At 60.8% G+C, this 12844-nt stretch overlaps 1 protein-coding gene across 2 annotated transcripts in view; it reads left to right on the top strand.

The window, feature by feature from the left end:
- The window catches only part of NRBP2 (nuclear receptor binding protein 2), a 32123-nt gene extending 19334 nt beyond the window's left edge, over positions 1-12789 (top strand). The window contains exons 9-18 of one of the 2 annotated variants that reach the window (XM_068179478.1): positions 187-242; positions 528-623; positions 3642-3774; positions 4652-4754; positions 4852-4902; positions 5604-5739; positions 5926-5979; positions 7283-7346; positions 8207-8262; positions 9216-12789. In XM_068179478.1, the coding sequence (XP_068035579.1) occupies positions 187-242; positions 528-623; positions 3642-3774; positions 4652-4754; positions 4852-4902; positions 5604-5739; positions 5926-5979; positions 7283-7346; positions 8207-8262; positions 9216-9284 (818 nt within the window). In that variant the 3' untranslated portion in view covers positions 9285-12789. The remainder of the gene's footprint in view (positions 1-186; positions 243-527; positions 624-3641; positions 3775-4651; positions 4755-4851; positions 4903-5603; positions 5740-5925; positions 5980-7282; positions 7347-8206; positions 8263-9215) is intronic. The other variant, XM_068179469.1, reaches the window with a different exon arrangement.
- Positions 12790-12844: the final 55 nt, after the last annotated feature.

Consider the following 12844-nt stretch of genomic DNA (forward strand, 5'->3'; position numbering starts at 1 on the left):
TGGGAACAGGTGAGGGCAGTAGTGGCTGCCCACGGGGATGGTGTGGGGTGTCTCAGGGCTGTCCAGGTGGGGCTGTCCACATGGAGGTGTCCAGGCAGGGGTGTCCAGGTGGGAGTGTCCAGGTGGGAGTGTCCAGATGGGGTCCGGCCCTGAGGCTCTGCCCGGACATGTCGCTCCGTGTTGCAGAGAAGGCAGACGGGACGGCCGTGGACATCTTCTCCTTCGGGATGTGCGCACTGGAGGTGCGGAGCGGGACGGAGCCTGGGCACGGTGGGACCCTGGCCCCTGTCGGGAGGTGTCCCCTGTCCGGGGCTGTCCCTGTCCTGCCTGGGGCTGTCCCCTGTCCCTTTCCGGGGCTGTCCCCTGTCAGGCAGTGTCCCCTTTCAGGCAGTGTCTCCATCCCTGCCCTGTCCAGGGCTGTTCCCTGTCCGGGGCTGTCCCTGCCCGGGGCTGTCCCCTGTCCCTGCCCTGTCCCTGCCCTGTCCCGGGAAGCCCCCACGGACAGGTCGTGCCCCCTCCCCTCGCAGATGGCCGTGCTGGAGATCCAGACCAACGGGGACACGCGGGTCTCAGAGGAGGCGATCGCACGGGCCCGGCACTCCCTGGATGATCCCAACATGAGGGTGAGGGCAGCTAGGGGAGCCTGCTGGGGGTGAATCCCTGTCCCCTGTCACTCCTGGGGGTGAATCCCTGTCCCCTGTCACTCCTGGGTGTAAATCCCTGTCCTGTGTCAGTCCTGGGAGCAAATCCCTGTCCTGCATCCCTCCTGGCCATAAATCCCATCCTTGTCTCTCCTTCCTGGGTGTAAATCCCATCCTGCATCTCTCCCTCCTGGCTGCAAATCCCATCCTGCATCTCTCCTTCCTCTGTGCAAATCCCATCCTGCATCCCTTCTGGGATGTAAATCCCATCCTGCATCTCTTCCTCCTGGATGTAAATCCCATCCTGCATTTTTCTCTCCTCAGTGTAAATCTCATCCTGCATCTCTCCTGTGTGTAAATCCCATCCTCATCTCTCCTGTGTGTAAATCCCATCCTCATCTCTCCCTCTTGGGTGTAAATCCCATCGTGGAGGCCCACTTGGATCCTAGGGCTTCTCCCAGAGAAGGAGCTGCCCACAAACACTAGGGAGAGGGTTTGGTAAGGGGAGAGGGTTTGGTAAGGGGAGAGGGTTTGGTAAGGAGACAGGACAGTTTGGGGGAGAGCTGGGGTTTGGGCTCAGCCACAGGCAGGCGTGGAACAGCTGGAACAGCTGGAACTTTGATCCCCTCCACCCACCCTGACCCACTCAACCCCCCTTCCCCTTCCTCTGGCGGTCTCCGGAACATCCCATAATGAGTCTATGCATTCCCCAAATTCTCTCGTTTGGTCACAGAGTTTCTCGAGGCATCCCACAGTAAATCCTACCCCTGTGATCCCACAGTTCCCACTAAATCCTGCCCCTGTGATCCCACAGTTCCCACAATAAATCCTGCCCCTGTGATCCCACAGTTCCCACAGTAAATCCTGCCCCTCAGATCCCACAGTTCCCATTAAATCCTGCCCCTGTGATCCCACAGTTCCCACAATAAATCCTGCCCCTGTGATCCCACAATTCCCACTAAATCCTGCCCCTCAGATCCCACACTAAATCCTGCCCCTGTGATCCCACAGTTCCCACAGTAAATCCTCCTTCTATGATTCCACACTAAATCCTGCCCCTGCGATCCCACAGTTCCCATTAAATCCTGCCCCTGCAATCCCACAGTTCCCACTAAATCCTGCCCCTCAGATCCCACACTAAATCCTGCCCCTGTGATCCCACAGTTCCCACAGTAAATCCTGCCCCTGTGATCCCACAGTTCCCATTAAATCCTGCCCCTGCAATCCCACAGTTCCCACTAAATCCTGCCCCTCAGTTCCCACAGTCAATCCTGCCCCTGTGATCCCACAGTTCCCACTAAATCCTGCCCCTCAGATCCCTCAGTTCCCACTAAATCCTGCCCATGCAATTCCACTGTTCCCACTAAATCCTGCCCCTCAGATCCCACACTAAATCCTGCCCCTGTTATCCCACAGTAAATCCTGCCCCTGTGATCCCACAGTAAATCCTGCTTCTATGATCCCACAGTTCCCACTAAATCCTGCCCTTTAGTTCCCACAGTCAATCCTGCCCCTCAGATCCCACAGTAAATCCTGCCCCTGTGATCCCACAGTTCCCACTAAATCCTGCCCCTCAGATCCCACAGTCAATCCTGCCCCGCAGATCCCACAGTTCCCACAGTAAATCCTGCCCCTGTGATCCCGCAGTTCCCATTAAATCCTGCCCCTGCAATCCCACAGTTCCCACTAAATCCTGCCCCTCAGATCCCACAGTCAATCCTGCCCCTCAGATCCCACAGTAAATCCTGCCCCTCAGATCCCACAGTTCCCACAGTAAATCCTGCCCCTGTGATCCCACAGTTCCCACTAAATCCTGCCCCTCAGTTCCCACAGTAAATCCTGCCCCTCAGATCCCACAGTTCCCATTAAATCCTGCCCCTGTGATCCCACAGTTCCCATTAAATCCTGCCCCTGTGATCCCACAGTTCCCATTAAATCCTGCCCCTGTGATCCCAGAGTGCCCACATTCCAGGAGAACCCGGGAGTGGCTGGAGTCTCACCCGAGGGTCTCCGGGGCAGGTGGCTCTGAGGGCACCAGTCTGGGGGTGCCCACCTGGCACCCTTGGGATCATTCTTGGATCATCCCAGATGCCCTGGCGGCAGCAGGGCAGGAGCTGGAGGAGCAGTGGCAGGCTGGGCTCCCGGGCAGATCTGCTCCTCCAGGCAGATCCCCTGGATCCTCTGCTCACCCTGCCCTGTCCCCATTCCCACCACCACATTCCTGCTCCCGGGGCTGATCCTGCTCCTGCCCCTTCTCCTGCAGCCTTTGCTGGGCTCACAGCCGGGATGGGGCCACTGGGAAACCCATCCCCCTCTCTGCCCACCCGGAATTCTGCTGCAGCTGGGGCTCCTGCTGCAGGACGAGCCCTTTGGATCCATTTCCTGGGAAATGGGGTCAAAACCAGGGTGACCCCAGGCCTAGGGCAGTGACCCCTGTGCTGGCACTGCAGGGGCACCTCCAGTCCTGGGGCAGGTTTGGGGTGCCCAGGTGAGGACATGGACAGGCTGGAGCATGTCCAGGGGAGGGAAGAGAGCCCCAGGAGGGTCTGAGGGAGCTGGAAAGGGACTCAGCCTGGAGAAAAGGAGCCTCAGGGGGGACCTCGTGGCCCTGCACAACTCCTGACAGGAGGGGACAGCGGGGGCAGGGGGGGAGGTGGGATTTGGGATCTAATCCCAGGAAACAGGGTACAAGAGGAGAGGGAACATCCCCAGGCTGGGCCAGGGCAGGCTCAGGGTGGACTTCAGCAGGAATTTCCCCATGGAAAGGGTGCTCAGGCACTGGAACTGCCCAGGGGGTTTGGAGTGCCCATCCCTGGAGGTGTCTGAGGAGTGATTTGGGTGCTCTGGGCTGGTGACAGGGTGGGGATGGGGCTCTCGGGGTGCACTCCATGGGCTGTGAGCTCTGTCCAGCCTCGGTGATGCCAGGATTCCCAGGGAAGGTGTGAGAGGAGCAGGGCAGGACACTGCCCTGCTCCAGCTCTGGCCCTGCTCTGCTCCCAGGAGTTCATCCTGTCCTGCCTGACCCTGAACCCGGACAAGCGCCCGACCGCCCACAACCTCCTCTTCCACCGCGTGCTCTTCGAGGTGCATTCCCTGAAGCTGCTGGCAGCCCACTGCTTCATCAACCACCAGTGTGAGTGCCTGGGGCCACCCCGAGCTCGGCTCATCTCCCAGGGAGCCGGGCTGGGAGAGCTGGGAATGCTCAGCCTGGAGAGAGGAGAGAGCCAGGCTGGGAGAGCTGGGAATGCTCAGCCTGGAGAGAGGAGAGAGCCAGGCTGGGAGAGCTGGGAATGCTCAGCCTGGAGAGAGGAGAGAGCCAGGCTGGGAGAGCTGAGAATGTTCAGCCTGGAGCCAGGCTGGGAGAGCTAGGAATGTTCAGGCGAGGAGAGCTGGTAGATCTGGGAATGCTCAGCCTGGAGCCAGGCTGGGAGAGCTGGGAATGCTCAGCCTGGAGAGAGGAGAGAGAGCCAGGCTGGGAGAGCTGGGAATGCTCAGCCTGGAGCCAGGCTGGGAGAGATGGGAATGCTCAGCCTGGAGCCAGGCTGGGAGAGCTGAGAATGCTCAGCCTGGAGAAGAGAATGGTCCAAGGAAACCTCAGAGCCCCTTGCAGGGCCTGAAGGGGTTCAAGATGAGCTGGAGAGGGACTTGGACAAGGGATGGAGTGGCAGGAAAGGGGGAATGGTTTCCCACTGCCAGAGGACAGGGTTAGATGGGATTTTGGGAAGGAATTCCCGGCTGGGAGGGGGGTGAGGCCCTGGCACAGGGAGCCCAGGGAAGCTGTGGCTGCCCCATCCCTGGCAGTGTTCAGGTTGGACAGGGCTTGGAGCAGCCTGGGATAGGGGAAGACATCCCTGCCATGGCAGGGGGTGGACTGGGTGGGATTTCAGGTCCCTCCCACACAAAACACGCCGTGATTCCATGTGCAGAGCCCGGGGAGGGGGGCAGTGACTCCCAGCCCCTCCCTGGAGTAGGGGCTGCAGGACCCACACCCCCCTGTTCCTCTGCCCCAGATCTGATGCCAGAGAACGTGGTGGAGGAGAAGATCAAGGAGCTGGACCTGAACATGGTGATGGCCGAGATCCGCAGGGAGGGTCGGCCCGGGGCACAGTGGAGGTGAAGATGGGGGAGACCCCGCAGCACCCAGCCCGGAGACCCCACTGCCAGGGCAGCCCATCACCCCCTGGGCCCTTCTGTCCTGTCCCCTGCCCAGGTACTCCGAGGTTTCCTTCCTGGAGCTCGACAAGTTCCTGGAGGACGTCAGGTGGGTTGGAGCTCCCAGCTCTGCCTGGGCTCCCGGGCAATGTGGGGCCAGGATGGGCACACGGGAGTGTCCCTGCTGTCCCCAGGGGAATGTGGGGTTGGGATGGGGACACTGGAGCGTCCCTGCTGTCCCTGCTGTCCCCAGCCGTGCACACGGGAGTGTCCCTGCTGTCCCTGCTGTGCACACGGGAGTGTCCCTGCTGTCCCCAGCCGTGCACACGGGAGTGTCCCTGCTGTCCCTGCTGTGCACACTGGAGCGTCCCTGCTGTCCCTTCTGTGCACACCGGAGTGTCCCTGCTGTCCCTGCTGTCCCCAGCCGTGCACACGGGTGTCCCTGCTGTCCCTGCTGTGCACACGGGAGTGTCCCTGCTGTCCCTGCTGTCCCTGCTGTGCACACCAGAGTGTCCCTGCTGTCCCTGCTGTCCCCAGCCGTGCACACGGGAGTGTCCCTGCTGTGCACACGGGACTGTCCCTGCTGTCCCCAGCCGTGCACACGGGCGTGTCCCTGCTGTCCCTGCTGTGCACACGGGAGTGTCCCTGCTGTCCCCAGCCGTGCACACGGGCGTGTCCCTGCTGTCCCTGCTGTGCTCCGTGCCCTGTCCCCACTCCTCCCATCCCTGCCCACCCCTGCTCCTGCCAGAGCCGGCTCTGCCAAGGCTGCAGGAGCTGGGATCAGCCCTGTCCTCTCTCCGTGTCCCACAGGAACGGGATTTACCCCCTGATGAACTTCGCTGTCTCCAGACCCCACGCCCTGCCCCGCGCCCTGTCCCAGCCCCAGGAGGACCCTCAGAAAGCCAAGACCCCCACGCCAGAGCCCTTCGATGTGGAGACCAGGAAGGTAAGGGCAGATCCAGAGCTGCTCCAGGTGGGGACAGCTCCTGCACCGCTCCCATCCCTGCTGCAGGGACACCTCTCCCATTAGCCACGGCCCAGGGGAGAGCCAGGAGAGGAATTCTAGGGTTTCTGTAGGAGCTCCAAAGTGCCCCAGAGCCAGAGGGGCTGATCCCGAGCTGGGCTTTTCCAGGTGGTGCAGATGCAGTGCAACATGGAGCTGAACGAGGACAAGAGCCAGTGGCATGTGAGTAACTGGATCCTGCCCCGCTCCCTGCCCATCCTGCTGGGAATGGGACTGGGAATGGGAAGTGGGGCTGGGAAATGGTCTGGGAATGGAACTGGGACTGAGAAATGGGACTGGGAAATCAGATCAGGAAATCTGACAGTGGCACATGAGTACCTGGATCCTGCCTCGCTCCCTGCCCATTCTGCTGGGAATGGGACTGGGAATGGGATTGGGAATGGGAAATGGGACTGGGAATAGGAAATGGGGCTGGGAAATGGGACTGGGAATGGAAATGGGACTGGGGAATGGGATTGGGAATGGGAAATAGGACTGGGAAATGGGACTGGGAAATCTGACAGTGGCACATGAGTACCTGGATCCTGCCCTGCTCCCTGCCCATCCTGCTGGGAATGGGACTGGGAATGGGATTGGGAATGGGAAATGGGACCGGGAATAGGAAATGGGGCTGGGAATAGGAAATGGGGCTGGGAAATGGGACTGGGAATTGAAATGGGACTGGGGAATGGGAAATGGGACTGGGAAATGGGACCGGGAATGGGAAATGGGACTGGGAATGGAAATGGAAAATGGGACTGGGAAATAGGACTGGGAATGAAAATGGAAAATGGGACTGGGAATGGAAATGGAAATGGGACTGGGAAATGGAAATGGGACTGGGAATGGGAAATGGGACTGGGAAATCAGACCAAGAAATCTGACAGGAAGATGGGAAAGGGAAATCTGCCTGGGACATCAAACTGGGAAATGGCACAGGGAAGTCTGGCTGGGAAAGGCCTCAGCCAGTTTCCATGGCACCCAAAGAACTCTCTGCTGTCCTGTACAATGAAAGAATTCCCAAAGAAGCCACGAATTCCCCTGGCCTGTGGGACAGGACCTGCAGTGTCTGGATGTCTCTGTCCCTGGTGTTTCCAGACACCTTTGGACTCCCGTTTTTTCTAGCCCAGCACTTGCAGGGAGCTGGAACTGCTGCAGGGCACCGGCACTGCCTGAGAGCTCCCACATTCCTGCAGTGCCCAGAGCTCCCAGTTCCCCCAGAGCTCCCAGTCCCAGCAGTGCCCAGAGCTCCCAGTTCCCCCAGAGTTCCCAGTTACCCCAGAGTTCCCAATTCCTGGAGTGCCCAGAGCTCCCAGTTCCCCCAGAGCTCCCAGTCCCAATGGTGCCCAGAGCTCCCAGTTCCTGCAGTGCCCAGAGCTCCCAGTCCCCCCAGTTCCCCCAGTTCCCCCGGAGCTCCCCCGTCCTGCCCAGCCCTCCTGGTGCCCTGCAGGGGCTGGGATGAGCAGGCTGTCTCCTGTCTCCGCAGCTCACGCTTCTGCTCATCCTGGAGGACAAGTTGCACCGCCAGCTCAGCTATGACCTGCTGCCCAGTACGTTCCTGCAGGGAGTGCAGGGAGTGGCTGCTGGGGCAGCCTGGGGCCCCTCGGGATTAGGAATGTGCCAGCTTCCCAGCCAGCTTCCCTACCTTTCCCTTTCCTTACTTTCCTCTCATCCTCTCCTTCCTTTCCCTTCCTCTTTCCCCTTTCCCCTTGTCCTCTTCCTTTCCTTTTTCCCATGTGGTCCCAGCCTTTGCCCACCTGGACCCTGTGCACATGGAGGGCAGAGCTCCAGTGGTCACTGCAGGAGGGAGGGCAGAGCTCCAGTGGTCACTGCAGGGCTGTGCTCCAGTGGTCACTGCAGGAGGGAGGACAGAGCTCCAGTGGTCACTGCAGGGCTCCAGGAGGGAGGACAGAGCTCCAGTGGTCACTGCAGGGCTGTGCTCCAGTGGTCACTGCAGGAGGGAGGACAGAGCTCCAGTGGTCACTGCAGGGCTGCATTCCCACCAGGACCCCCAGTGGGCAGTTCCTGGGCTCCCAGTGAACTCCAGAACTCCGCTCTCACTCCCAGCACGGGCATAGCATCCCCAGCATTTCCCAAGGGAAAGGGGAACCCTCCTCTGAGGGGGCTGGGAAAGGGGCAGGTCCAGCTCCTTCCAGAACATCAGGAGCCTCTGGAGCCCTGGGGCTGCCTCACAGCCACAATTCCCTCAGAAAGCTGGGGAATGGTGCCTGGGAGCTGCTCCTGCCCCAGCCTCCAGGCACTGTCCTTGGGCTTTCCAAGTGACACATTGTCCAGAGCTGTGTTTTGGGAGCTCAGGAACCTTGCTCCCCCTCCCTGCCCCATTTTCCCAGCTCTCCCAAGTTCAGGAGCTGTATCCATGCTCATGTTCTTCTGCTCCTTGTCTCTGCAGCTGACAACTCCAAGGATTTGGCCACAGAGCTGGTGCATTATGGATTCATCCACGAGGTGAGTCCCTGCTGTCCCCGAATCTGGAGCCCCCGGAGCTCCTCCAGCCCCTCACAGGCAGGGCTGGGATTTCTGTTCCCTCCAGACTCTGCTCCAGGAGCTGTTCCAAGGGGAACTGCCTCTTGTGGCACGTGTTAATTAGCTGGATCTTAAATAATCCTGAGTGGGAGAACCAGGGGAGCACGCAGGGAAGGAGGCTGATTCCTTACTTAAGGAATCACAGAACCATTAATTTTAGAAAAGACCTCCAAGATTATTGACTCCAGCCTGTGACCAAACAGGCGAGGTCACCCTGATGGCATCCCCAAGTGCCACACCCACATGTTAATGGAACTCTTCCAGGGATGGGGCAGCTGTGCCAGGGCTGGACAGCCCTTTCCAGGAGGAATTTTCACGATTTCCCACCCAAACCTCCCCTGGGCCAGCCTGGGGCCTTTCCCTCTCCTCCTGTACCCTGTTTCCTGGGATTAGATCCCAAATCTCCCCCGGCTGTCCCCTCCTGTTAGGAGTTGTGCAGAGCCACGAGGTCCCCCCCGAGCCTCCTTTTCTCCAGGCTGAGCCCCTTTCCAGCTCCCTCAGCCCCTCCTGGGGCTCCAGCCCCTTTCCCAGCTCCCTCAGCCCCTCCTGGGGCTCCAGCCCCTTTCCCAGCTCCCTCAGCCCCTCCTGGGGCTCCAGCCCCTTTCCCAGCTCCCTCAGCCCCTCCTGGGGCTCCAGCCCCTTTCCAGCTCCTCAGCCCCTCCTGGGGCTCCAGCCCCTTTCCAGCTCCTCAGCCCCTCCTGGGGCTCTCTTCCCTCCCCTGGACATGCTCCAGCCCATCCATGTCCTCACCTGGGTGCCCCAAACGTGGTCCAGGCCTGGAGGCAGCACGGGAAGGGCTCGGGATGGGGACTGGGGTGGGCTGGAGGTGGCTGGGAGAGCCCAGCGAAGGGCTCTGTTGGCGTGTCGGATTTCAGGACGACTGCGAAAAGCTGGCCGCGTTCCTGGAGAGCGCCTTCCACAAGCACCGCTCCCAAGCCCTGTGAGCCCGCGTTCCCAGGGGATCGAGGCGCCGGATGGAGGATCCCAAAGGGCTCCCGACCCACCCAGCTGCAGCAGGACTCACCTGGCCGGGCCTTGGGCCCACGGGGATTTGCCTAATCCGTGCTCTGGGAAGGCAGCAGCCGACAGAGGACGCGGCAAACACCGGGAATTCCATCCCGGGACGCTGGGACGTGTTCGGGTCCCTGCTCCCGAGGGGAGGTGTGGGGGAGTGGGCAGCACCCCCAGCAGCCCCTTCCCAGTGGGGTTTGTGGAGCTGCTGCAGGAAGCCCCAGCCGGATCCATTCCCCTCTGGGAACGAACAGCCCCTCTCGCTGCAGGTCCCACAGCTGTTTTCTCCCTCTTTGCCATCTGGAATGGTCCTTGCTGAGGGGAGGGAGGGGAGGGGAGGAGCAGGCTTGGAAAGCCCCTGTGGAGCTTCCCATCTGCCACATTCCGCTCTCCATCCCGAACTTCCCCATGTTTAAGGTCTCCACTGTGCTGCCTGTGCTCAGAACCCTCACCCTGAGCTGGGACTGTGTGAGCTGGACATGGCATGGCTTGAGAAGAAACTCCTGACCCACCACCAGGATCCACACACGTGGATCAGCAGGAATCTCACTGATGCTCCACAGAATCCTTGTCATTTCCCAGTTTCTCCGACAGCCTTCCAACATCTCTCAGCATCTTCAGGAGACAGCCCTGCTGCCTGTTCCTCCCATTCCTGTCACGGTGACTGGAGTGTCAGTCCCTGGCCTGGAGATGGGGAATTGCCACCATCACCACCCCAGTGCTGCCCTTTGCCAGGGACATGTTGATGTGGAGAAAAGAGCAAACAGGAATTGTCTCTGTCCAAGAGCCGTGTGGGGCTGCTCCTGCTGCTCCAGGGAAAGCTGGCTCTGAAATCCTGCTCTGTGCTGTGCTCCTGCTGTGCCAGGGAAAGCTGGCTCTGAAATCCTGCTCTGTGCTGTGCTCCTGCTGTGCCAGGGAAAGCTGGCTCTGAAATCCTGCTCTGTGCTGTGCCACTGCTGCGCCAGGGAAAGCTGGCTCTGAAATCCTGCTCTGTGCTGTGCCACTGCTGCTCCAGGGAAAGCTGGCTCTGAAATCCTGCTCTGTGCTGTCCTGGTGCTGCTCCTGCTGCTCCTACTGTGCCAGGGAAAACTGCCCCTGGCATCCTGCTCTGTGCTGTGCTGGTGCTGCTCCTGCTGTGCCATAGGAAACTGGCTCTGGCACCCTGCTCTGTGCTGGTGTTCTGTGCCAGTGCTGCTCCTGCTGCTCCTACTGTGCCAGGGAAAACTGCCCCTGGCATCCTGCTCTGTGCTGGTGCTGTTCCCGTTGTACTGGGGAGATCCTGGCACTGTCCTGGTGATCTGCACCATGCCAGTGTCCCATGCCAGCATTCTGTGCTGGTGCTGCTCCTGCTCTGCCAGAGGAATCCAGCTCTGGCATCCTGTGCTGTGCTGGTGCTGCTCCTGCTGCTGTGCCAGGGAGAACCACCTCTGGCATCCTGCTGTGCCAGGGAAATTTGTCTCTGGCATCCTGTGCTGTGCTCCTGCTGCTCCTGCTGTGCTGGGGGAATGCAGCTCTGGCATCCTGCTCTGTGCTGTGCCAGTGCTGCTCCTGCTGCTCACGCTGTGCCGGGGAAATCTGCCCCTGGCATCCTGCTCTGTGCTGGTGCTGCTCCTGCTGCTCCCTCTGTGCTGGGGGAATCCAGCTCTGGTGCTGTCCTGGTGATCTGCACCACTCTGGTGTTCCGTGCCACTGCTCTGTGCCAGTACTGCTCCTGCTGTGCCAGGGAAATCTGCCTCTGGCACCGTGGTCTGCGCTGCTCTGTGCCAGTGCTGCTCCTGCTGTGCAGGAGAAACTGGCTCTGAAATCCTGCTGGTGTTCTGTGCTGCTGCTGCTCCTGCTGTGCCAGGGAAAGCTGGCTCTGGCACCCTGCTCTGTGCTGCTCCTGCCACTCACTCTGTGCCAGGAAAAACTGCCTTTGGCATCCTGCTCCGTGCTGATGCTGCTCCTGCTGCTCCCACTGTGCCAGGGAAAACTGGCTCTGGCACCCTGCTCTGTGCTGAGCTGGTGCTGCTTCTGCTGTGCCAGGGAAAACTGGCTCTGAAATCCTGCTCTATGTTCCTGCTGTGCTGTGGGAATGCAGCTCTGGCACCCTGCTCTGTGCAGTGCCACTGCTGCTCCTGCTGCTCCCGCTGTGCCAGGGAAATCTGCCCCTGGCATCCTGCTCTGTGCTGTGAGAATGCAGCTGTGGCACCCTGCTCTGTGCTGTGCTGGTGCTGCTCCTGCTGTGCCGGGGAAAACTGGCACAGAAAAGTCTGAAATCCTGCTCTGTGCTCCTGCTGTGCTGTGGGAATGCAGCTCTGGCACCCTGCTCTCTGCTGTGCCGGTGCTGCTCCTGCTGCTCCCGCTGTGCCAGGGAAATCTGCCCCTGGCATCCTGCTCTGTGCTGGTGCTGCTCCTGCTGCTTCCTCTGTGCTGGGGGAATCCAGCTCTGGTGCTGTCCTGGTGATCTGCACCACTCTGGTGCTCCGTGCCAGTGCTGCTCCTGCTGTGCCAGGGAAATCTGCCCCTGGCACCCTGCTGCGTGCTGGTGTTCTGTGCTGGTGTTCCCCTCCCTGCTGGAGCTCCGTGTGCCCCCACTGCTCGTGCTCGGTGGTGTCGCTCCAGCTGCATCCCAGCGGGATTTAATCCACGCTCAGCCAGCCTGGGCTGCATCCCCAGCCGTGCTGCATTCCCAGTAGTGCTCCATCCCCCGCCCTGCTTCATCCCCAGCCCTGCTCCATCCCCAGCTCTGCTCCATTTCCGCTCCATCCCCAGCCCTGCTCCATCCCAGCCGTGCTGCATTCCCAGTTCTGCTCCATCCCCAGCCCTGCTCCATCCCCAGCTCTTCTCCATCCCAGCAGAGCTCCATCCCCAGCTCTGCTCCATCCCCAGCCCTGCTCCATTCCCGCTCCATCCCAGCCATGCTGCATTCCCAGTTCTGCTCCATCCCCAGCTCTGCTCCATCCCCAGCCCTGCTCCATTCCCGCTCCATCCCAGCCATGCTGCATTCCCAGTTCTGCTCCATCCCGAGCCGTGCTGCATTCCCAGCCCTGCTGCATCCCCAGCCCTGCTCCATTCCCAGCCCTGCTCCAGCCCAGCTCCATTCCTAGCAGAGCTCCATTCCTAGCAGAGCTCCATCCCCAGCCGTGCTGCATTCCCAGCCCTGCTCCATCCCTAGCCCTACTCCATTCCCGCTCCATCCCCAGCCCTGCTCCAGCCCAGCTCCATTCCTAGCAGAGCTCCATCCCCAGCCCTGCTCCATCCCAGCCGTGCTGCATTCCCAGTTCTGCTCCATCCCCAGCCCTGCTCCATCCCCAGCCGTGCCAACGTTCCCACCTGGAATCAATCTTACCCCCACCTGACAAATCAATAAAGCCCAGTCCCACTGGAGTGCTCTGCTCCAGGCTGCTCGTGATTCCTGACTCCTGGGAAGCCGAGGGGGAGGGATCCAGGGACTCCTCACAGCTGCCCATTCCCAGTCCCTCCAGGGCAGCCCCGCCCCGTGCCCCGGACA

Source organism: Anomalospiza imberbis, chromosome 1 (genome assembly GCF_031753505.1).
Source record: "Anomalospiza imberbis isolate Cuckoo-Finch-1a 21T00152 chromosome 1, ASM3175350v1, whole genome shotgun sequence".
Lineage (NCBI taxonomy): Eukaryota > Metazoa > Chordata > Aves > Passeriformes > Viduidae > Anomalospiza > Anomalospiza imberbis.